The 26,547-nt window shown below is 41.5% G+C and overlaps 1 protein-coding gene across 1 annotated transcript in view; it reads right to left on the bottom strand.

Annotated features, from left to right (window-relative positions):
• Positions 1–4,824: 4,824 nt before the first annotated feature.
• Positions 4,825–26,547, bottom strand: part of PAX3 (paired box 3) — a 128,129-nt gene continuing 106,406 nt past the window's right edge. The window contains exons 8-9 of the mRNA XM_007521126.2: positions 5,662–5,908; positions 4,825–5,159 (exon numbers count right to left, since the gene is read on the bottom strand). Of these exons, the coding sequence (XP_007521188.1) occupies positions 5,125–5,159; positions 5,662–5,908 (282 nt within the window). The 3' untranslated portion in view covers positions 4,825–5,124. The remainder of the gene's footprint in view (positions 5,160–5,661; positions 5,909–26,547) is intronic.

Genomic DNA, 26,547 nt, shown 5'->3' on the forward strand with positions numbered 1-26,547 from the left:
CAGAGTCTCCAAAATCCTCTCTTGGCTCTGTGCAAGTAAATATAATCTGCAGACATGAAAATCCCTCTGCAAAGACACATTTGACATCTTTCCAAAAGCTGCCTGGATTCTCATGATCTCTCTCTCTCTGTCTCTCTGTCTCTACCTGTTCTTTACTTTCCGTTCCAGCATAGATATACATTTCCTTTCAACATAGTCAGGAGACCTACTAAAATATATTTGGAAAGTGTCAAAGGTACAGTTTGCCAGAGAGAATAATTTCTTCTTTTTTATGTTTTATTTATTTTCCCTTTTGTTGCCCTTGTTTTACTGTTGTAGTTATGATTGATGTCGTTGTTGTTGTATAAGACAGAGAGAAATGGAGAGAGGAGGGGAAAACAGAGGGGAAGAGAAAGCTAGACCCCTGTAGACCTACTTCACCGCCTGTGAAGTGACTCCCCTGCAGTTGAGGAGCCGGGGGCTCGAACTGGGATCCTTATGCCAGTCCTTGTGCTTTGCGCCACATGCCCTTAAACCACTTTGCTACCACCCAACTCCCTACTTCTTTATTTATTTAGATGAGTAAGAGCAAGATCCAGAGAGGGAAAGAGAGAGAGAGACAAGAGCACCATTCAGCAAAAGTATATGGAGGTGAATCTGGGACCTCTGAGGACTTAACCATGCTATGCTGTCCTATCTTCCTGACCTCTTCCTAGTGAATTTTGTTACAGTTGTAGGTAATAGTGAGTAACCACTCTCTCATTTTTACTATATTCTTATATATCAAATATAAACTTGGAAGAGGCCAAAGGAAATTGGGAATGATTAATTTGGGGGAGATGCTTGGTTATAGAGACACAAAACAGCACCATCACTACCATCTTTGAGGACATGCACAAGTAGCCATGGCAGAAGTGGCTGTGACTGTGTCTTTTGTGCTTTTGATACTGGTCATCCTCATTTCAAAAGGAGAGCCTCAGCTTCCCCAGGTGGACATGGGAAAGGCGACTCCAACGTGGCATAAGGTAAGTAGACCTCTTTATTCCTCCTCAACCATAACCACTGCCTGAGTCTACTTTCTATCAGATTGCTCCTCCTCTCAGGAAACAGTCCCACAATGACAACAAAAATAATAACTACAACAATAAAACAAGGGCAACAAAAAAGAATAAATAAATAAATAAATAAGAAAGAAGCAAAAAAGAAGTCTATTTTTTTAAGATTCACTATTAAAAATATAAGAAATTCAAATCAATGACTTGAAGCACACATCAACAAATGTTTCAAATGCAGGAAACATTTCTCTTTCACTACTCATGAAAACTCAGGAAGGGAGAAATTAGTAGCTTCATATTTTGGCTGGGAAAACTAAGACTCCTCGGGTTGGACTTGTATCTATTCAGCTAACCAGTAGGGCTCAGGTTCACAAGGCAGATATTTACTTACATTAATATATATAATATAAAATAAAAGGCACTTTTAGAAGTGTGAAGTATGGCAGCTGGGGAAATACCTCAAGTAATAGAACTCAGGACTTTCCTGCCTTAAATTCCTGTTTTGGACCTGGTACTGCATATATCGAGAGATGTTTTGGTCTGTGTCTCTCTCTTTCTCTAGGTCTCATGTGAAACTTTCTACTCATATGTAAATCTTTTTTTTTTTAAGTGTGAAGTATTAAAGGGCTGGGTGGTAGCACACCTGGTTGAGTTCACATGTTACCAGGCACAGGGACCTGGGTTTAAGCCCCCAGCCCCACTTGCCAAGGAGCATGGCTACAGGGGTCTCTCCAGCCCGCTCTCTCTCTGTCCTTTGTCAATTTCTTTCTGCCCTATCAAATTCGATAAAGACAACTTTTAAATTATGGAATAAGTGTTTCATTTTATTGCGGAAATGTTTTATGAGACTGCCATTGGGGTGGCTGGCACAGGGCCACAGAACTCTGGTGGAGGTGTGGTCGTCTGCACACATCATGTGCAGGCTATGAACATGCACCTGGTTGAGCTCACATCTTACAATGTGCAAGAACCCGGGTTCGAGCCCCCAGTCCCCACCTGCAGGGGGAAAGTATTGCAAGTGGTGACGCAGGGCTACAGGTGTCTCTCTGTCTCTCTCCCTTTCTATCTCCTCCCTCCCTCTTGATTTCTGGCTGTCTCTATCCAATGCATAAAGATAATAAAAATAAATTAAAAAGTATTTTTTGAAAAGACTACTGAAATCCGGTAACTGTAAAACAGTGTTGCCACTAATAAAAACATTTTTAAAAAACACTTATTTTCAAGGGGCCAGAGAGTAGCACATCTAGTTAAGAGCACACATTACAGGAGTCGGGCGGTAGCACAGCGGGTTAAGTGCACGTGGCGCAAAACATAAGGGCCAGTGTAAGGATCCCGGTTCAAGCCCCCGGCTCCCCCACCTGCAGGGGAGTCGCTTCACAGGTGGTGAAGAAGGTCTGCAGGTGTCTTATCTTTCTCTCCCCCTCTCTGTCTCCCCTCCTCTCTACATTTCTCTCTGTCCTATCCAACAACGATGACATCAATAACCATAACTACAACAATAAACAACAATAAAACAACAAGGGCAATAAAAGGGAATAAATACATAACAAACTATTTTAAAAATGAAAACATCATTAAAAAATAGAAGAGCACACATTACAGAGTGCAAAGAAACAGGTTCAAACCCCTGGTCCCCACCTGCAGGAGAAAAGCTTCATGAGTGCTGAAACAGGGCTGCAGGTGTCACTCTGTCTATATCCTCTCTCCTCTCAGTTTTTCTGTCTCTATCCAATAAACAAATATTTTTTTAAAAAGACTTGTTTCCACTTGAATATATGACTGTTGAAAAACACAAGACAGGGAGTCGGGCGGTAGTGCAGCAGGTTAGGCGCCTGTGGCGCAAAGCGCAAGGACCGGTGCAAGGATCCCGGTTCAAGGATCCCGGTTCGAGCCCCGGCTCCCCACCTGCAGGGGGGTCACTTCACAGGTGGTGAAGCAGGTCTGCAGGTGTCTGTCTTTCTCTCCCCCTCTCTGTCTTCCCCTCCTTTCTCCATTTCTCTCTGTCCTATCCAACAACAATGACATCAATAACAACAACAATAATAACAACAAGGGCAACAAAAGGGAAAATAAATAAATATAAAAAAAATTTTTAAAGAAAAGAAAAACACAAGACATATCATGTATGTTTTTCTGTGCAAAGATGCATTATGACTTTTCCAACAACCCAATAATTTCACCTCGCCCCAATATTTGTTGTTCCACTTCACCCAACACTAGATTTTCTTCTCCCTCCACCGAAGAGTGCTGGATTCCCCTCCCCACCACTAAGTCTCCCCTTCATTATCCTCAGAACTGCAGATCTAGATCCAGGCCTTATTCATGTTTCACTCCATCTTTTCCCACTGTTTTGTTTCTCAGATGCCACCTATGACGGAGACCACCTGGTGTTTGCCTTTTGCTTCAAAGTGAAGCATGTCCTTAGTAAATGTTCCCATGACCATGTCTTTCTTAATACTAGACTTACCAAGCACTCCCCCCAAGGGAAAAAAAAAAAACAGTGTTGAGTTTTCATAACTGTTTATTCATTATAAATAGTAAATATTTACTGCATTTTTTACATGAAAGACATTTTTACAACACTTCATTGTTGGTTGAGGCTGCAACACAAAGATAGCACTTCTCTTGTTCCATCACCCTCTAAGACCATGTATGAACTAAGTCGGTACTATGTCTAATCTCACTACCACACTACGTCATAATTTGCGACTCTAAAAGGAATGTATCTGTGCCTACCTCGTTCACGGTTCCATGAAGAATAGAAAGAAATAAATAACACTGCCTTTCACCTTCTCGTTGCTCTTAACATCTCAAAAAAAAATATTATTGACATTCTAAAATGTCACCACACAAATGTATGTAAACCTCAATTCCTATCATCTTTTCATATTGGATATCATTGTATACTTTAAGAAGTACATGAGAGCCATGTGGACATTTCTGTTCTTGTCCTGCCTTTCATAGAAAAAAAAGAAGAAAAAGAAGAAAGAGGAAGAGGAGGAGGAGACGAGGAAAAATGTAAACGTAGTCATTTTACAAGCACTGCTCTCAAACACAGTCTCTAATCCAAAGGAGGAGCAAGCCGGGAGTTGGTTTTCCAGCGAATGGTGGCCATTACTGCAATCTAACACAATGAATCATGGGCTGTGAGAATAAAGCACCTGCAAAAATGTAGTTCCGTTTCTGTTTAGATGGCCTTGGCCATGGCCAAAGCACTGGTGAGGTACACAGTATTGCACACTGATAAGCAGCTGTGGACATGCATGTCGACTCTTCTCCACAGCCTTCCCTCCCTCCCCCACCCAGGGTGACTTGCAAATGAGAATGAGCTGGTAAAACGTTGCTAACCTCTCCCACACAGGAAAAGAAAACGAGTTTTTCTTCCTACTGTTCCATATTCTGTTAGCAAGATGGGTCCATCGGAGACATTTATTGACAACTGGATTACAAGTAACGACAAACATAACAAATAATTTATTTGAGAGGTCCTTTATATCTAGTCTAACTTGCTAAAAAAAAAAAAAATGTGACTTTTTTTATATATATCAATTTCCAGTGTGTACAAGTCAAGGATTCCTCCGTTTCTGCTTCCTTAAGTGAGCAGTTTTGAAGTACAAGTGTCAGCATTGGACATCGTCAAACATGTTATACTTAATTCTCCTACTATATTGTAGAACATTCTGCTTGCCCAAAACCAGTCCAGATAAATCCATATCCTCTTTCTTTCCCTCTCTATCACACACACACTCTCTCTCTCACTCTCTCTCTCTCTCTCTCTGCTTTAATCAGCACTGAAGAGTTGGAATCTTTTGACCTTACAACCATGTTATACCATTGCCTGAAAAATGTTGCATTTCTCTTTTATTGTTCTGAGTCTCCCTTCCCTCCATGACTTTTTGTCCAACACGTTCAAAAAAAAAAAAGAATTTGAAACTGACTACAGGAGAAAGAAAATCAATCACTCTCCACGGCCTCCTGTCCAGACCACCCCCCAAAAGGGTGATTTATTTTTTCCTCTGAGAAGATCCTTCATGTCCAGGCTGTGGAGACCGGAAACAGGGCCAGATTTAGCTCCAAGTGGACAGTTCACTTATGCAATATCTGGCTTGAGATAATGAAAGGCACCTGTAAGGAAACACACGCAGCTTTTTAGGTCACGCTGGGACAATTCACAGCAAGGGGCAAAATCAGCTACAGGCTGACAATGTCATATTTAATACCGTGGTATCAAAGGATTGCGACTAGTATTTTTATTCCTGAGACAAGTTTGACACAACTCTTGTGTCCTTGGGATTATACCCTATCTGATCCTTGAGCTGACCTCATTAAGAACATGTGTTTCTAATGCCAGGGGTTATTTCATTTTGGCCAACCCTGGTGTTTTTCCTGTGGCAATGAGGTTTCACGTCTCAGCAATTAATAACCGCAAGATGGTGTTGACATCAGTTAAGAAAATAATTATACAAGGGAGCCCTTGCTGGAACAACGGGGCTGGCTTGGCCACAGAGCTGAAACTGGGATGGAAGGCTTGACCGTGGGGCCACCTCCCTGTCTCTCAAGGAAGAACTGAGATTTTATTTTTCCACTCTTCCGGAAGTAACTGCCCACTAGAAAGTCCAAGGCTTACTTTGTCCATACTGCCCATATTGGTAGCCTGTGACAGGGTCCATACTATAGCCTGTGGTGCTGTAGGTAGGTGGACAATAAGACTGAGATGTAGGTAGACTGTCCAAGCTCTTCATATGGTCTAGTCTCTGACTGCAGCTGGCTGACACCGCGGTGGTTGGTTCCAGTCCCCCGGTGAGAGGCGAGAGAGCATAGTCGGTCTGGGGCTGATGGGGTACCCCACCGTGGTTGGTCAAGAGTCCCATTACCTAAGACAAACAAGTAGATTGGGCATCAGTTAGGATAAAGGGAGGATAAAGCTGTTGAGTTCTTTGCAAACCTACAGTCAAAGACCTCTACAGAAAACAGAGTCCCCGAGTCGAAGTGGCAGGGTTATCACACCATGCCCAATGATAACATCAGAGTGCACTTTGAGAAGAAGGAAAAAAATGAGAGAGGGGAAGGAGAAATGAGGAGGAAAAGAAAAAGGAAGGAGGGAACTCTGGTGGTGGGAATTAGATGGAATTGTACCCTCATATACAACAATCTTGTTAGTCATTATTAAATCACTAATAAAAAATGGGGGGGGGGAATAACAAAATTAAAGAAAAAGAAAGGTAGTGGGGGCAGGGAGAGAGAGAACCAGTGCACCATGCTTCTAGTGATAAAATCAGAACAGAATTTCAAAGGGGGGGATGGAGATAGACAGTGCAGAAGCACAAAAGGACACAGAGACAGAAGGACACAGGGACAGAGGGAGGAAGAATCTGAAACTTATCATACAGAATAGTAAGCCATCACGGATTACAGCTGGATGCTTCGCTGGGGATTTTAAACTCATGTGCCTCTCCATGAACTTGAATGACTCCGAATCAGATTCTTCCTGCATATTTAATAAGATCTTCTATTTTGATAGTCTCTGATCTCTGACTCTCCTTAAGAAAGTTCCTCTCCCAAACTTCATCATCTCTGGGTAACTCAAACTAATTACTGCGGGGACTCGGGCAGTAGCGCAGCGGGTTAAGTGCACGTGGCATAAAGCGTTAATGGACCAGCTTAAGGATCCCGATTCGAGCCCCTGGTTCCCCACCTGCAGGGGAGTCGCTTCACAAGCGGTGAAGCAGGTCTGAAGGTGTCTGTCTTTCTCTCCCCCTTTCTGTCTCCCCCTCCTCTCTTCATTTCTCTCTGTCCTATCTAACAACGCCCACATCTATAACAACTACAACAATTATAACAATAAAACAACAAGGGCAACAAAAGGGAATAAATAAATTAAATAAATATTAAAAAAAAGAAAAGTTAAAAAAAAAAACTGAATTACTCCCTTCTGATATTTGTTTGTGCCTTACCCACCTATCCCTCTCATGGTGGAATCAATTAGTTCAGACACTATTTTGAATCTTAAGGACCTGACTCCTCCATCCATAATTCCTAAGAGAGTACTAGGCATTTGTTAGGTTATGAATGGGTGAACGAATGATATATGATGTTTTAATAACTGCCTCCACTACCTACGCTTCCATTTCTCCTCTAAACAAATATTCTCTACACAAGAATGATTCAAATCTGAAACACAAACATGTGACCCCCCAAAAAACAAGACAACTTTAAAAAGCAAAAAGTACAGTGACAGCAAAACCACTTTCAGATGAGCACACCGACGTGTCCCAGCAGTTCAAGCTCACTGACCCTTGCAACACCTTGTGCCGGAAAGAAGTGGATCATTAATTCTGCAGCTGGAAAGCTGCCACTGAAGACAGCAAGTGATTTTTTTCTCAATGTCACACAGAGGCAGTGGCAGGAGTTGAAAAGCAGTTGAGAAATAAATTCACTGCAGAGAGAAGAACCACCACCCCCCCCCAAAAAAAAAAAAACACCGAAAACACTCTGACAACGTGTTTAAGTGCAGGGGTCCACAAGTTAACAGCACTGCCAGCATAGTCCTGTTATGTGGTAGGGTGGCATTTGAGGTACATGGAGGGTACGCGTAAGGGCCTCTGTCTTGCCTGGGCCACCAGGTTCCAGATGCTAACATGATGCTAACAGGACTTCCCCCGACAGACAACCCCACCAATGTGTCCAGGAGCCCCGCTTCCAGAGCCCTGCCCCACTACGGAATGAGAGAGGCAGGCTGGGACTATGGATCGACCTGTCAACGCCCATGTTCAGTGGGGAAGCAATTACAGAAGCCAGACCTTTCACCTTCTGCATCTCACAATGTCCTTGGGTCCATACTCCCAGAGGGATAAAGAATAGGAAAGCTATCAGGGGAGGGGATGGGATACGGAGTTCTGGTGGTGGGAACTGTACCCCTCTTATCCTATGGTCTTGTCAGTGTTTCCATTTTATAAATAAATACAATAAAATTGTTTAAAGTGTACGTGTAAGAACAAGAGAGGAAGGCAAGAGAGAAATGAATGGCGTGTGCCTTGTACTGTCACCAGAGTGATTCAGGCATGAAGATCCTCCCTCCAGGGAACCCAGCAGAGGAAGGGAGGAAGGACTAGTCAGAATCCAAGAAAGTGGCCTCAGTGAGACTCCAAAAGCAATGAGTCCACAAGTCCTTTTGGGAAGGGTTCGAATGATAATCCTCCTAGCTAAACAACTTCTTTTTAAATTTTTTAAAAATCTTTAATTCTTTATTGGAGATAGAGACAGCCAGAAATCGAGAGGGAAGAGGGCAGTAGAGAAGGCAAGAGATAGAGACACCTGCAGCCCTGCTTCACCACTCGCAAAGCTTTCCCCATGCAGGTGGGGACCAGGTCCTTGCACATTGCACCATGTGTGCTCAACCAGTTGCACCACCACCTGGCCCCTTGAAATAAAGCTTTAAGTGGATGAATCTTTAGTAGATCCCCCAAGAAACAATAAATAAGAGATAAAGAGACCTAAACATAGCTTATCCAGGAGAGCACATGACTTGTGGAGTGTGAACCACTGGGTTAGAGTCCCTGCACCACACAGAAGCATCATGGATGGCACCAGGATAGCTCCATGGGAGGAAGAACATTGCTATAGGTGTCTCTTCAGTGCCTCTCAATAAATAAACAAATAACTAAGACCAGGAGGTGGTGCACCTGGTTGAGATTATACATTACCATGCACAAGGAACCAGGTTCAAACCACCAGCCCACATGTATAAAAAGGAATCTTCGGGAGTCGGGCTGTAGCGCAGCGGGTTAAGCGCAGGTGGCGCAAAGCACAAGGACCAGCATAAAGATCCCGGTTCGAGCCCCGGCTCCCCACCTGCAGGGGAGTCACTTCACAGGCGGTGAAGCATGTCTTCAGGTGTCTGTCTTTCTCTCCTCCTCTCTGTCTTCCCCTCCTCTCTCCATTTCTCTCTGTCCTATCCAACAACGATGACAACAACAATAATAACTACAACAATAAAACAACAAGGGCAACAAAAGGGAATAAATAAAATAAAAAAAAAAAAAAAAGGAATCTTCATGAATGGTGAAGCAGGAGCACAAGGACCTGAGCAAAGATCCCGGTTCAAGCCCCCGGCTCCCTACCTGCGGGGGGGGGGGGGGGTCACTTCACAAGCGGTAAAGCAGGTCTGTAGGTGTCTATCTTCCCCTTCCCCCTCTAAATGTCTCTCTGTGTCCTATCCAACAAAAATGGGGTAAAAATGGCCACCAGAAGCAGTGGATTCATAGTGCTGGCAATGAGCCCCAGTGATAACCCTGGATACAAAAGGAGGAGGAAGAGTAAGAATAAGAGGAGGAGGAGGAGGAGGAGAAGAGGAAGAAGAAGAAAGCAGTGTAGCAGCTGTCTCTATTTCTCCCTCTCTCTCTCCCTCTCCCCCTCTCAATTTCTCTGCATCCTATCAAATAATATAATAATGATGAATTAAAAATCAGGTAGAGTATCACAGTATCTCAAGAGTGCAAGGCCTTGGGTTCACCTGATCACATGATAAACAATAGGGGCAGGGGAGGGTGTGAGATAGGCAGAGAGATGCCATGTGCCTTACCTTGCACACAGCTCAGTTTCAAACCCCAACCTGACACGGGGGACCACAGCAACAGGAGACGCTCCAGTATTTTGCTCTATCTTCTCTATCTATCCATCTATCTATCTATCTGAATGTAAAGCTCAACGCATGAGTGATGAAACCACACCTCTGAGGCACCACCCCATTAAAAAAAAAGTCTGTTCAATAAATTATTCTTTCTTTTCAACAACAATTATTTTTTTGCCTCCAGGGTTATCGCTGGGGCTCAGTGCCTGCACTACAAATCCGCTGCTCCTGGAGGCCATGTTTTCCCCATTTTTGTTGCCCTTGTTGTTCATCATCATTATTGTTGTTGTTGTTATTGCTGTCATTGTTGTTGGATAAGAGAAAGAAATCAAGAGAAGAGGAGAAGACAGAGAGGGGGAGAGATAGACACCTGCACACCTGCTTCACCACTTGTGAGGTGACCCCCTTGCAGGTGGGGAGCCAGGGGCTCGAGCAGGTATCCTTATGCTGGTCTTTGTACTTCACACCATGTGCACTTAACCCGCTGTGCTACCACCCGGCCCCCAACAAAAAAAATTTTTGCCATAGGCATTATCATTAAGGCTTGTTGCCTGCATAACTCCAGTATACCTAGAGGCCTTTCTTCTTTTTTTTTTTAATAGAAGAGAGATAAAAAGAAGAAAAGACATCCTCATTGCTCCACCTCTCATGAAGTTTTCCCCCTTGTGGGTGAGGGATGGGGACTTGAACTCAAGTCATCACACGTGGTACTGTTAATTCTGCCAAGTGAGCCACCACTTAGATGTTCACCTAAGAACGTTTTAAAAGCCATTTTATTTATTTCACATGAGAGAGAGGAGATGGGAGGAAGAGAAAGAGAGTGAGAAGGACCTAGCACTATTCCAGTTTTACAGCCAGTACTGAAACCGGGAACCTCAAGTTACATGACCTGCAGTCTGCCAGCTGAGGCATCTCCCCTGTCAGGATGACCAGTTATTCCACCATTTTAAGAAGTCACTTAAAAGAAGAAGAAGGAGGAGAAGGAGAAGGAGAAGGAGAAGGAGAAGGAGAAGGAGAAGGAGAAGGAGGAGGAGGAGAAGGAGAAGGAGAAGGAGAAGGAGAAGGAGAAGGAGAAGGAGAAGGAGAAGGAGAAGGAGGAGAAGTCACATATGTCTCTTTCCCTTCCCCAGAGTCCCTGTTCTCCTCACTCTTTTTCTTTTCTTTTTTTTTTTCAATTGGGGGAATTAATGGTTTGCAGCCAACAGCAAATATAGTCATTGATACATGTGTAGTATTTGTCAGTACTTTTCAAATCACTCTAACGCCCCACCTAGATCCTCCTCCACCACCATGGGCCAGGGTTCTGCACACTGTTATCTGTTCCTCATTTGAATGAACATGTGAGAGCAGGTGGGAGGTGGGTCGCTGTGGGGAGACAGCATGGTAGTACCCACATTTTTAAAAAAAAATTTTTTTTAATATTTATTTATTCCTTTTTGTTGCCCTTGTTGTTTTTTATTGTTGTAGTTGTCGTCTTTGTTGGATAGGACAGAGAAAAAAGGAGAGAGAGGAAGGGAAGACAGAGAGGGGGAGAGAAAGATAGACACCTGCAGACCTGCTTCACCGCCTGTGAAGCGACTCCCCTTTAGGTGGGGAACCGGGGGCTCGAACCGGGATCTTTATGCCGGCCCTTGTGTTTTGCGCCACCTGCGCTTAACCTGCTGCACTACCGCCCGACTCCCAGTATTCACATTTTTTAAGACATTCCAAAAGATCTGGATTGTCTTAAGCTATGTAGTAAAAATAGTTCTTTTATGTATCTAAAAATACTTATGTTCAAAAAAAAGACTCCAGAGTGATTGAGTATGATTTTGTCTTATATGGGACATGGGGAAAGTCAAGGTCACCTAAATAAAGACTGAGTAGGGTTTACTGTGAAATCACCAGAAAAGCGGACTCTGCAAGGTCCTACCCAGCAGTGCTCCAGTAAGCTAAGTGATCCTTTTTCTCTTTTTCTTCTTCTTCTTTTTCTTCTTCCGTAGCCAGTTAATGGCTTTGAAAGTGACTGGGATCCATGTGGACTCAGTCGGCTAGGAAGGATCGTCAGTTTCCCCAACTTGAAAATAACCCGAACACATTTATTTCCTGAATGTTCTTCAACACACACTACTTTTTCTTCTCTGTGTTTCTTTGTGCTTAACTACATCCATTTACAGCTGTGCTAAGAAGCAAACACTTAGGGAAAACCAGTTTGCAACTGTATCAACCCAACAAAGAAAAATATCCCACCTACTGAAAGAAAAGCAAATATATTTTAAAGGAAAAGTGTCCTTAGTAAATTCAATCACCTAGAGCTAGGTTCCAATATCACTTTAAAAGAGATCAAAAGACTTTACGTACAGTTACAAAGAGTAAGAGCAGAATTTTATTCAAAACAGGCAATCTCCCCTGAATTACACATGAGCTCTCAAGTACATTGTTGTGATCCATTTGTTGAAATACACTGCCATACATTTCTTTTTTGTCCATTAGAAGAAAGTAATACGGAGAGAAGAAATGTGACCCTCCAGTAAGCAAGATTTATGTGCAGTTGCTGAATTACAAAATTCGTTATGACAGCACTGAAAGTCAAGACCGCACATGGGGCCGGGTGGTGGCGCAACTGGTTGAGCACACGTATCACAGTGAACAAGGAGCTGGGTTCAAGCCCCTGGTCCCTACCTGCAGGGGCAAAGATTTGAGAGTGGTGAAGCAGGTCTGCAGGTGTCTTATTTGTCTCTCTCTCTCTCTATCTCCCCCTCCTCCCTCTCAATTTCTGGCTGTAGCTATCAAATAAATAAAGATAATTAAAAAAAAAAAAAAGAAAGAAAGAAACTGAAGGGAAAAAAAAATTTTAAAGACCCCATTGGGAGTTGGGTAGCGCAGTGGGTTAAGTGCAGGTGGTGCAAAGCGCAAGGACTGGCATAAGAATCCTGGTTTGAGCCTGGGCTCCCCACCTGCAGGGGTGTCACTTCACAGGCGGTGAAGCAGGTCTGCAGATGTCTGTCTTTCTCTCCCCCTCTCTGTCTTCCCTTCCTCTCTCCATTTCTCTCTGTCCTATCCAACAAAGACGACATCAATAACAACTACAATAATAACTACAACAACAATAAAAAGACAACAAGGGCAACAAAAGAGAAAATAAATAAATAGAAAAAAAATAGAGAAAAAAAAAAAGAATGAAGAATTCACCTTCTTCACCTCATTTTGAATGAAGCTTGAAGGAATCAAGTGAAATGAGATCAGCCAGAAAGAGAAGAAAGAATATGGGATGATCTCACTCGTGAACAGAAGTTGAAAAGAACAGAAAGGGGGAAATACAAAGTAGGACCTGGACTGGGTTTGGTGTACTGCACCAAAGCAAAGGACTCTGGGGTGGGGTGGAGGGTTCAGATCCTGATGCACACATGTGGGAGTGGTTGGGGGTGACAGTGTCCTTCAGAAAACTGAGGAACTTTACACATGTATCAAAAAAAAACCTTATTTACTATAAACCACTACTCCCCCAACCAAAAAAAAGAAAAAGAAATATCTCATATATTTTTTTAAAGGGGAGATCCATTATATTTTATCTCTTTAGTGTCACTGATAGTTCTCATAAGACAGACTCAGTCAAGAACTGGAAGGGGAGTGGTGGTAGCGAAGCGGGTTAAGAGCACATGGTGCAAAGCACACCAACCAGGGTAAGGATCCTGGTTTCAGCCTCCGGCTCCCTATCTGCAAGGGGGGGGGGGGTGGCTTCACAGGTGGTGAAGCAGGTCTGCAGGTGTCTGTCTTTCTCTCCCCTCTGTTTTCCCCTCCTCTCTCCATTTCTGTCCTATCCAGCAACAAGGACAACAATAACAACAAGAATAACAGCAACAATGATAAACAACAAGAGCAACAAAAGGGGGGAAAAAAAGCCTTCGGGGGCAGTGGATTCGTTGTGCAGGCACCAAGCCCCAGCTATAACCCTGGAGACAAAAAAAAAAAACTGGGGGGGAGGGAGGGAAAGACACATTACCATTTTTTTTTTCATTTGTTCTGAATTTGAGAGTAATAAATAGCAATAAATAATGCATCTTATTTCAATATTTCACACTGGGAAAATTTAAGAAACATGCATCATTTTACTAATACCTAATTTAAAGTACAAAAAGGAAGTCCATCTCAGAAAAAATATAGAGAGAGAATATCTCAACAGAGAGTGCATTACTTTCTCCCCTAACAAAATTTAAAACCTCAAATCTCTATGGAAGGGTCTCATTACACTTTTATGTATGTTTCTTTAAAAACCACTTTGCATTTCATATGGCTCAGGGGAACTATGGGAATTTCTTTTCTTTTCTTTTTTTTTTTTTTTTTTTTTTTTTTGCTGCACAAAGTTAGTAAACAGTCTTCCTAGAACTCCCCCAATATGGTTATGGAATGTCTTCCAGTCATACTTTCTTTTTAATAATATTGTCAGGACTTCTTTTATACACGCTTTTCCTACAGCAATTTTCAAGCCAAAGCCTGAACTAAAATCTTAGTTTGTTGTGAAGTGGGATTCCCCCCCACCCCTTATAAATTATTAGTAAGCTACTTCTACTACAGGACTGGCATTTTTGCCTGATTTTTTTTTGTTTTTGAATTCTAAAGGAAAAGAAATAAAAGCAGGTTTACACAGTTCTGTCTGCTGAACACTGACCACATTGTTATTAAAATACCAGATCAAAAAAAACATATATTGAGATGAAATAACTGGAAAAATTTTTTTTTTCCACTACTAAAGAAGCCTGTTCTGACTGAAGCAGAAGAAATCAAGGAAGGATTTTCACTTTTACCTTTCGTCTTTAGTTGAAAGCTCGTCTGGGAGATATTTCTCAATTGTTGCCTCCAAAATTTATTCCCCAGACACTATTGCTAAGATCTTGTATAGATAGCTGGCCAAAGGTCAATCTCACGCCTTAGCACCGTGAGCTACCATTTCTCCTCTGGACTCCTCCTTCATTCGCATTATTAGAGACATTTTCTGAAGATCCCTTTAAGCTCACTCTCAAGTTTCAGAAATCCGAAGAGGTTGTTTATCTCTTGATTGGAAGATTATAAGGTTCAGGAAGAACTAACTCTTTACAATTGCTTCATGTCGTATTTCTCGTAAATTAATTTTCCTATTGTAAGATTAAATATGGAAGATAAAAAAAATCATGAACCAAATTAAGATTCATGTTTAAAACAATGTGTCTGGAAAGCATTTGTCTTGGCCTAAGCATTTGGGTTTTGCCATCCACTGAAAGTGCTCAGAGCTTATCAGAAATCTAAAACGATTTAGCGAATTACAGTCCCTATCTAGACACTTCATTTTTTTCTTAGTAGAAATCAGGGTTCTTGTCTTTCCTTTCTTCTGAAGTAAAAAAAGGTTTTTTTTTTTTTTTACTTAACATTTAATACTGTACCTTTACTTGCATTTTGGGAGATCACTGTCAAGGACAGCTTTGTGGAAGACTGTCAGCTCCTTCAGCTCCTTCCCTACCCTCCAAAAATATCCACTTATGATATATACTGGGTTTTGGTTTTTAATCTGGAATTCTTTTATTTACAGGGCCAGACAAAAATATTCCAAAGTTTACTCGAATATGTTTTCACAATAATGAGTGCTGTTGGAGAATCTAATGGTTAAATTTCACTGCCTCTACCTTGGAGTCTAAAAAGGGGAAAAAAAAAAAAAAACCTAAATTCAAGCAGCAGAGAGACTTTCCTAAAAATGACTGAAATGCCTTGGGAATGATCCTGCAGTTGATTAGCATCTAAATAATTAGATTTTGGTCCTGTCTGTTTGAAAGCTGTAAGAGGAAGTTCACTCAAGGCTAAAGTTTCTCTTAGGTAAGTATGGTGACCTTCTCACCCACTCTCAGAGTTATGGGAAGGGCATGGCTGACCTCTATCTAACCAGAGGGAAAGTTGTGCCTGTAAAAAGCCTAGCTAAATACAACCTTAGTTTTTACCTTAACCCTTGGCTCACATTTTAAAAGTAGCATAATGAAAACACAAAAGTGTCAGGCAGTGGAATAATTCCAGTGAATGTATTTCTAAATAGCCCCAGTCTGTACTGTCTCAGTTCAACTCTAGCTTACAGGCTTTTAAACTGTAGCCATGTGGCCAATCATAAACTAGCTCTCATTGTATCAATTCCTTCGAATATCTGCTCTTCAGATAGAGCTAAGCAGTTAAATCTCTAGCTTGATATCAGTATTCTTCTAAGGCTGATGACTCCAGAGAGCAATATTCTTCAAGGACTGATGACTCAAATGTAAATCTAGACAAAGAATGAGCATAAAAATTGTTTGTGAAAAAGTATATATATATGCACATATGTCTTGTTTCTAGTTACCAATCAGAAATAATATCAAGTACATCTATTATCAGTAATCTATAGTTCATTCAAAAAAATGCATTTGACTTAAATGAAAAAAAACCCTGGAACAGAGTTGATATTTGACTATGTTAAACCCACCGTGGGCTGTAATAAAACTCTCATATGTTTTACTTCATTTACGGATGCCTGCATTTAATCTGCTTTGTGACCATGTCTACAATTAATATGACTTATGAGAAAAGAGCACGTGTAGTAATGGAGGCCTGGTACGCCTACTTTCTCTTCCACGAACGAAAAAGATGACAAAACATCTCAAGGAAAACTGTTGGTCTTTAGCATATTAAGATGAACTGGCAGAACCCTGAGTAAACTTGGGGGAGTTAATGATATCCTCTTATCTGACCCTGACACATTTGCAGCATGTAATTTACAGAAGCTCTGTCCAGGGAATCTTGACAAATGCTCCTAAGGATGTCAGGGCAATGTTCCATTCTAATGTAAAACAGATGTGGGTCAGATGCCCTCATTAATCACTGAACACAGAGCGTCTCAAACTCTTTCTGGGAGGAATGGCATTACCTGCTGTTAACTCTTCTCATTTCAGGAAGTTTCTCAGCACTTGAGTAACCCTCTGAAGAATAAACACGCAAACCTATCACCTTTTTTGAAAATATGACTGTGGAAAAATCAAGCATGTATTTTGGTTTGATTTCACGACTACTTCAGGACTTGCTTGTTCAATATTAATAGACCGTTCAGGACCTACAATCCCAAATATAAAAAGGGAAAAAGTCCATGTTTGGACATCCCATGATACTTCAATGAGATAGCATTTTAAAACTATCTCTAATTAACTGCAAACTATACCTGTATCTTAAGGACTGATTTGCCCTTAAGACCATTCATAAGCACAAACCTTGCTAAAGTTTAATTGCCGAGTTCCTCCTACAACTAAAAATAATAAACTAGCAATAAGGGATTGAGCAGTTAAGCACACGCATTACCAAGCACAAGGACCGGAGTTCAAGCTCCAGCTCCCCACAGGCAGGGGGGCATGTCACAAGTGGTGAAGCAGGTCAACAGGTGTCTATGTTCTCTCTCCATATCACCCTCTCAATTTCTCTCTGTCCTATCGAAAGCAAAATAGAAATAAAAGAGAAGGAAAAAAGAGGAAGAATGGCCACCAGAAGTGGTGAATTTGTAGTGCTGTCACAGAGCCCCAGCGATAACCCTGGTGAAATAAAATATATAAAAAAAAAAATAAACTAACAATATATTACCTTACCATTGAGAAATAAGGCTTAAGGGAGTTGGGTGCTAGCACAGTGGGTTAAGTGCATGTGGCACGAAGTGCAAGGACTGGCCTAAGGATCCTAGTTCAAGCCCCCAGCTCCCTACCTGCAGGGGAGTCGCTTCCCAGGCGGTGAAGCAGGTCTGCAGGTGTCTGTCTTTCTCTCCCCCTCACTGTCTTCCCCTCCTCTCTCCATTTCTGTCCTATCCAACAACAATGACATCAATAACAACAACAATAATAACTATAACAACAATAAAACAAGGGCAACAAAAGGGAAAATAAATAAATATATATAAATATATTTTAAAAAATAAATAAGGCTCATAACTTTGAAGCACAGCAGTGTTGAGCTATTCCATTTCCATCACCCTCTACCCAAGCCCCTAACTTAGGGAAGAAAAGCAGTTACCCAGCTACTCAAGGAAATTTCTCTGTTCTAGGCCATACATGGCAAATACTTCTGTAGCTGCCAAAGTCAATGTTATAACACCCCATCTGCTGAAAGCATGATGAACAGAAGTGACACTTCCATCCCTGTATCTTCATGTGAAGGAAGTGGGTCTTCAGGAAAAAGAAAGAAAGAAAGAAAGAAAGAAAGAAAGAAAGAAAGAAAGAAAGAGAGAGAGAAAGAAACCAAATGACACAGGATTAATCAGCAGAGATCAAGAATGAACAGCTCCTTTAGGAAAGGTCCTAAAAGGCAGAATAAACATGTTCTTAATATGTGGAAATGTGTAAGATTTCTGCAAATAGGGAGTCGGGCAGTAGCACAGCAGGTTAAGCACACCTGGTGCAAAGCACAAGGACCGGTATAAGGATCCCAGTTCAAGCCCCCGGCTTCCCACCTGCAGGGGAGTCGCTTCACAGGCGGTGAAGCAGGTCTGCAGGTGTCTGTCTTTTTCTCCCCCTCTCTGTCTTCCCCTCCTCTCTCCATTTCTTTCTGTCCTCTCTAACAAAGACAACATCAATAACAACAACAATAATAACTACAACAATAAAAAAAAACAAGGGCAATAAAAGGGAAAAAATATATAAATAAATAAATATAAATATATATAAATATAAAGAATTCTACAAATGTAGACAACATCTGAAAATAGCTTTCAAAGAGCCAGAAGATACTAGTCATTGAGCTAAAATCCCCTCTACCTTACTACCTTCTCTTACAATTTCAGGGACACTGACCAATAAAGGTGTGTTGCTTTTTCAACATGGAAATTTACTTGTATTCTTGGTCATGAATTGGACAGTGGCTATGTTTTCTATTGCACAGAAAGTCTTATGTATGCTGGCAAGATCCATGGCCCACAACAAAGACGCTTACATAGTTCTTTCATCTGCAGAAACTGAATCTGCTCCCACAGATCTTGACAAAATGCTTCTTATGAATTATTGGCTTAAAAAAAAAAAAGGCTGGAGGGTCAGACAGTAGTGCAGCAGGTTAAATGCATGTGGCGCAAAGCACAAGGACCAGCGTAAGGATCCCAGTTCGAGCCCCCGGCTCCCCACCTGCAGGGGAGTCGCTTCACAAGCAGTGAAGCAGGTCTGCAGGTGTCTGTCTTCCTCTCCGCCTCTCTGTCTTCCCCTCCTCTCTCCATTTCTCTCTGTTGTATCCAACAACGAACAACAACAATAATAACCACAGCAAGGCTACAACAACAAGAGCAACATAGGGGGGAAAGAATGGCCTCCAGGAGCAGTGGATTCATGGTGCAGGCACTGAGCCCCAGCAGTATCCCTGAAGGCAAAAAGAAGAAGAAAAAAAAAAAAAAGGCTATCAATCAGTTAACTCAAAACTACATCGTTGCCTGTTCCTTACTTTCTTAAAATCTATTTTGCCTGTCTTTTTAGCTACCAATATCGTTTGCCGGCAAGAGAGAAGCACAGCATTCGTCAGATAGACCAAACCTTGTGGTACTGTGTTTATAATTTAGTGTTTCCTTCTATATATCATAGACAGAGAGAAGCTGGAGTGTATTTTAATGTGTTCATGACAATATCATATTTCAATAAGTCAAACCAAAAATTAAAAAAAAAAAAAAAGAAAACAATAAGACAGCCATGTCCACTCTCCACTGTTAGCTGCACGGAATGAAGAATCTTTGAGTCTTGTTCTAAGGGCCGTTCTTTGTGTTACTGAGATCTGAATTACTAAAACAAAACCAATTATTGTACATTGTATTTCTAAGGATCACCATATGCCAGGCACATTTTGATCTTTGAAAGGACACTTAGTTCTCTAATTTGTCTAAGGAGAAAATTTTGCTTAAGAATAAAACAAACAACAACAATAACCCTCTGTTTCCTTTGCTGTTACTCAGTTTCCACATTTGCCTTTGTAGTCAGGAACAACCAAAAGTATATTTTTGTCAGAAATTCACACTATATATCTAAGTAAAGATATAAAGAACAGTGAAATCCCTGTTCCAAAAACGGTATTACCTTATGAAATGAAGTGTTTATGTTTCCCAACTATTGTGTTTCTCAGAATAATTTTATAATTCTTTCTCTCTTTTTTTTTCTTTTTTGCCTCCAAGATTACTGATGGGGCTCGGTGCCTGCACTACGAATCCATTGCTCCTGGCGGCCATTTTTTTCCATTTTGTTACCCTTCTTGTTGCCGTCGTTGTTATTGTTATTGTTGCCATTGCTGTTGTTGTTGGATAGGACAGACAAGACATCTGCAGACCTGCTTCACCGCCTGTGAAGGGACTCCCGTGAAGGTGGGGAGCCGGGGGCTCAAACCGAGATCCTTACACCGGTCCTTGTGCTCTATGCGCTTAACCTGCTGTACTACTGCCTAGCCCCTTAATTCTTTCTTTTTAATAACCTCAAGGTCTAACAAGATGAAAAATAAACTGAAATATTTTTTGTTGGAAGACACACATCTAGTGAGTGGCAGATATATCTTGGAAATTTGTGCATTAGAACCTCTTTCAATCAACAGGTTATACCCATACTACAACGGAGTCAATAAACAGGAATTCTGTTTCTATCCTAAACTCCATACTCTGCCACATCTAAACATTACTGAAAAATGTAAGGCTTCTTTAAAATTATTTTCCCTACAAAGTTAATTTTGGACTGGGTATGGTGTATTGTACCAAAGCAAAGGACCCTGGGAAGGAAGGGTATAAACTGAGTGAATAGACTCTTGGGGGAAGTCTGACCGTAGCTCAGCGGGTTAAGTGCACGTGGCATAAAGCGCATAGATCGGCATAAGGGTCCCACCTGGCTCCCCACCTGCAGCGGAGTCACTTCACAGGCAGTGATGCAGGTCTGCAGGTGTCTATCTTTCTCTCCCCTTGTCTGTCTTCCCCTCCTCTCTCCATTTCTCTCTGTCCTATCCAACAACGATGACATCAACAACATCAACAACAACAACAGTAATAACTACAACAACAATAAAAAACAAGGGCAACAAAAGGGAAAATAAATAAAATATTTTTTAAAAAGTTAAAAAAAAAAAAAAGAATCATGGGGATTTGTTGCATAATAATGAAAAAAATTACCAAAGTTGTGGATGTAAGAGTCCTGAAGAAAATTTTCATAAGGAGATGACAGATTGTATCCCTGTGTCAACAATTGCACGAGGAAGCATTAATCCCCAGTAGAGATTATTTAAAGATTCCTCAACGATTTGTTTGGCTTCGTATGTTAACTCTCTTTTCAGCCCCCAGGTTCCAGAGGCCATCAGGACGCCGGCCAGGCTTCCCTGGACTGAAGACCCCACCAATGTGTCCTGGAGCTCAGCTTCCCCAGAGACCCACCCTACTAGGGAAAGAGAGAGGCAGACTGGGAGTATGGACCGGCCAGTCAACGCCCATGTTCAGCGGGGAAACAATTACAGAAGCCAGACCTTCCACCTTCTGCAACCCACAATGACCCTGGGTCCATGCTCCCAGAGGGATAGAGAATGGGAAAGCTATTGGGGAGGGGATGGTATAAGGAGATTGGGTGGCGGGAATTGTGTGGAGTTGTACCCCCCCCCATCTTATGATTCTGTTAATGTCTCCTTTCTTAAATAAATAAAAAAAAGAAATTATTTAAAATTTTATTTTTCCTACTAAGTTTTTATACAGAGGGTTGGCAGTTTGTGCTGAAGCAGAAGACACCATAAGACATTAAACAGAAAAGAAGCAGTCAGCCACTTGTGTAAAAAATAAACAAGGGAACCATTTTGGAAATGAAGGAATCATAAGTTGAGTCTTCACTCATTTTCGTGCCTTCAGTACTAAGAGGTGTTCATCAGCTTTTGAGAGTTTTGTATTCAAGTAAAGGACACCATCGTTAAATTAGCTGTGCTATATGCAAACTTGTTTTCATTTGTAAGATTTTTTTTCCCAAGCATCTTGTAGGCAAATGTGCCCTCAGGCCCTGAGAGATAAAAGGGTATATAATTTGTAATATTTACCAACTTTTCTATTGATAATCTTTGTTTCCCAAGCCACTTTTCCAAGGTGTCTACCAAGCCACTTTTCCAAGTCTTTATTATGAGATATTATTTGGTTTCTGGGTTTTCAAAGATGATTGTGAGATACCATCACTCCACCAGAAACTTTTTTCTGCTAAAAACCACTTGGGTATTTATAACATCATTCACAGGTGATACAAAATTATCAGCTTGAAAATTAGGTGCTGGTGGGGAGTCGGCAGTAGCGCAGTGGGTTAAGCGTAGGTGGCGCAAACAAGGACCGACATATGGATCCCGGTTCAAGCCCCGGCTCCCCACCTGCAGGGGAGTCGCTTCATAGGCGGTGAAGCAGGTCTGCAGGTGTCTGTGTTTCTCTCCCCCTCTGTCTTCCCCTCCTTTCTTTCTTTCTCTGTCCTATCCAACAACGACGACATCAACAACAAAATAACTACAACAGCAGAAAACAACCGGGGCAACAAAAGTGGAAAAATAAATATAAATAAATATAAAAAATAATTAGGTGCTGGGTGATGGCGCACCTGGTGGAGCCCACACGTTACAATGCTCAAGGACCCTGGTTTGAAACCCTACTTCCCATCTGCAGGGGGAAAGCTTCACAAGTGGTGAAGCAGGGCTGCAGTTATCTCTTTGTCTCTCTCCATCACCCTTCTCTCTCAATTTCTGGCTGTTTCTATCCAATAAACAAAATAAAGATGATAAAAAAATTAGTGTTTAATGCTAAAAAAGAAAAAAAAAAATCCAAGATACACTGAGCTTCAAGTCACTCCTGCAATTGCCTTGGCAGATTCAGACCATATGAGTATTCCATGGCAAAATGTTCCCCACCTCTGCTCCAGAACCTCATAGCCAAAAAAAAGGAGAGAAAGACATGACATAATGTAATGTCACCTATGTTTTAACAAGGTATAGACACACTAACATGGCATCAATAGGAGATAAAATAAGAAATCCTTCCTCAAAGAGTCACAGAAGAGTTGACATTGAACTAGAATGTTTCCCATGGAATCATACAAATATAAGACTAGCCCTAGTGAGGGTTTTCACATATTAGAACAAATGCAATAGTCTGATCCGTTTATTAATACAACCTTCTCAAAATAAGACATCAATATTTTGTGAGGAGAAAGTAGTTATATCTCTAAATAATGTCTGCCTCCCTCACAAGTTCAGCACTAACAACTGACTGCATAGCCAACTCACAGCTAAAAGATATTCCCTTTGTGTGAGTGTGTTACCCTGTGATTCTACAAAATTCATTGTTTCATAGGATCTCCTAGTTTGCCAGTCCCATTGATCATCAGGATCAATGCAACAACCACTAATCTGAAAAACTCTAGTTTGCTGAATTCTAGCTCAACGTCAAGAGTAATTTTTAAATGTCATACTGCACATTGAAAAATATGGACCTTTGATGAAACCCAGACTCATTTACAGAGACAGATTCTTCAGAAAAAAAATAATAATAACAACAACAAAAAAAAATAGTACACAACTAATGACTGAATCCAGTCTTCTGTGTCTGCAGTACAAAGCTCACATTCATTCCCTAATTGAATAAATATGCAAGTATTCAGATTTCTGTAGATACTGCCATTTTGCAAATGCAGTAATAAATTAAAAGCTTTACATTGCATTCCAACCACATATAAAGGGTTGATTCAGACCACTGGCCTCACACTAGAATCCAACATGGTTTTGCTGTGTATTACCAACTTACAAAGAAAAACTTTTATTCTAGTAGCTTATAACTAGACTAAGCAATCACACTCATTTTTTTTTTCTTCAATGGTTAAAAGAATTCAAATGGGCCTACAACAAATCATGGGGCTGTTGCGTTTGATTTGCCTGATGTACAGGAGAAAGTAGCTGATGGGGTTTCTATTTAAATCAGTCCAGCAGACACAAAGAAAAATTTAATTCAGTAAGAAAGGTTTTCTTGTGGTTCATTTCAGCGACATGATGTAAGATTCAATCATTGGATGCTGCTCTTGCCCTTTTTCTAAAAAGGAGATTAAAGCCAAGAAGTTGTTTCTTTCACAAGTCTCCAAATGTATAACTGACTCAAGAGGCTGTGGTGAGAGCTGACATAAACCAGGGCCCTCTTCATATTTTTCAGCGTAGCAACCACAGCCTTCAGGGGAAAAACCGAAGGCACCAGGTCAATTACAGTCTGCGTTGATTCAACAAATGGATTAACAGCAATCTTTTTCACCACGGAGCAGGACACCTCGAAAACCTAATATGGCAGAATGGAAACGAGCAAATGCCCAGTGGTCACTCTGATGGAGCTGAGATGGACTCATTAATGACCATGAACATCTTGCACTTTCCAAACATGCAAGGCTTCTGCCGTCCTAGCTTTGAGCTCAAGAAAAGACTTTAGAAATGAAACACAGGCTCAAGCTCTTGAGAGGTGGTTTTCTTCTCCATGGAATGCCTCTCTGCTCAAACTTTGTTTGACACCCAACTGATCTCTCTAATCAAAATAACTCTTTTTCCTCCTGCAGATGGATTTCTGGGAAGTATAAAGGAGGAAATGAGGCTCTGTTAGGAAATGGGGTGGTGGCAGGTCACCTGCTTAACTGATTCCTCATGAGAATAAAGGCAGGTTGGGAACACAGGTTCTGCCTGCTCCCTGCCTATGAAATGGACAAAACAAATGACCCGGTATTATGTCATGTGACCCGGTATCAGGTCCTATCAAGAGTTATCTGGTGCACCTGGCTAAGTGCACACAGTATTAAGTTCAAGGACCCGTGCAGGGATCCAGATTTCAGCCCTGGTTCCCTACCTGCATGAGGGAAGCCTTGCAAGTGGTGAAGTAGGTCTGCAGGTGTCCTTCTCTCTCCCTCTCCGTCTCCCATTCCCCTATCAATTTCTCTCTCTTCTATCCCCCCCCCCAAAAAAAAAGGCCACCAGGAGCAGTATATTTGTAGTGCTGGCACCTGGCCACAGTGATAACACTGAAGGCAAAAAAAAAAAGGGGGGGAGGTTGTAAGTGCAGGTGGCGCAAAGCGCAAGGATCAGCATAAGGATCCGGCCCCATCCCACGCCTCCCCACCTGCAGGGGAGTCGCTTCACAGGCGGTGAAGCAGGTCTGCAGGTGTCTGTCTTTCTCTACCCCCTGTCTCCCCCTCCTCTCTTCATTTCTCTCTGTTCTATCCAACAATGATGACAATAACAATAACTACTACAATAAAACAAGGGCAACAAAAGGGAGTAAATAAATAAATAAATATTTTTAAAAGGGGGGAGAGAGTATCTGAATATGCATAGAAAAGCAGCTCTCTTAAACTCGGTGCTGGTCCTGGCATCAGGGAAAGCCATACCACTTTTCCATGTGCCCCCAGTTGAAGAGTTCAAGGAATTTTTATGCCACCAGAAAATAAATTTTTTTGTCCCTGTAGGAAACTGAAAAGTATCCATATCAGCCATTCTTAATAACTATACACTGTCTAAATAATAAATTGAGGACCTGGTGGTGGTGCACCTGGTTGACCGCACATGTTACAGTGTGCAAGGGCTCAGGTTCAAACCCCCAGTCCCCACCTGCAGGGGGAAAGCTTCACAAATGGTGAAGCAGGTCTGCAGGTGTCTCTCTGTCTCTCTCCCTCTCTGTCCCCCCCTTCCTTTCAATTTCTGGCTGTCTCTATCCAATAAAAATAAAGATAGAAGGGAGTTGGGCAGTAGCGCAGCGGGTTAAGCGCACGTGGCACAAAGTGCAAGGACTGGAGTAGGATCCCAGTTCGAGCTCCCGGCTCCCTACTTGCAGGGGAGTCGCTTCACAGGCGGACAAACAGGTCTGCGGGTGTCTATCTTTCTCTCCCCCTCTCTGTCTTCCCCTCCTCTCTCCAATTCTCTCTGTCCTATCCAACAATGACGACATCAATAACAACAACAATAACTACAACAAAACAACAAGGGCAACAAAAGGGAATAAATAAATATTTTTTTAATTAAAAAATAAAGATAATAATAATAATACATTTATTTGTAGTGGCCATTAAATCTTTGATAGGCAAAGAACCATCTTTCCTTCCCACTAAAGAATATGAGATAACAAAAACCAACTGCAGTCCAAAAAAAAAGAAAATGACAAGCAAAATCAAAAGCAATCTTGAGTTCTGTGTACACATAGTAACAATGAAATGCTTCTCCCTAAGAAGTTTCAGGATTAACAAATGTTTGTCAGAAGAAACTGTGCTGAGCAATTGAAATCTAATTTGAAAGGGAACCACAATGGTCTAATACATATATGCATGAAATGGAGAGGCTGCCTAATAAGCATGGCTGACACCAAATATGCAATTTACATACATTACACACTAATAATCTCGATTTTAATATTATTCTTTAAAGGCAACGAGATGGGTGGTTGAGTTAAAGGTTTGCTTTTGTACCATGTGAACAAAAACAAAAGTTGATCTAGGCATCTTACAGTGGTAACCACAGTGTCACTAGTCTGTGGGTCTAGCTGCTCAGTTGCACGTTGGGTTCAGAGACAGCCTGTCATCCTTAGAGAGCTGTACTGATTCAACCAGACTTAGCCATCAATGCTCAGTGAACTTGATGAGACCTGTAGCCCTACTCTTGGTTCTTGTAGTAACAAACAGTGTAAATATTTTAAAGGCTGGTACACAAATCTTTCTGGGAATTTTTGTTTTCTTTCCTCAATACATTGTCCATGAAATACGACAGGTGTACTGGTTATTCAATGACATCTTACCCAAGACCTGGGCAAAGTTTAAAACGATGCCTCTGAGCACAGATCTTACCATGGGGATTTACCAATAACAGTTAGACATCATCTAAAACCAAAAATTTTTGTAATAGAAGTCT

The sequence above is a fragment of the Erinaceus europaeus genome, chromosome 7 (assembly GCF_950295315.1).
Source record: "Erinaceus europaeus chromosome 7, mEriEur2.1, whole genome shotgun sequence".
Lineage (NCBI taxonomy): Eukaryota > Metazoa > Chordata > Mammalia > Eulipotyphla > Erinaceidae > Erinaceus > Erinaceus europaeus.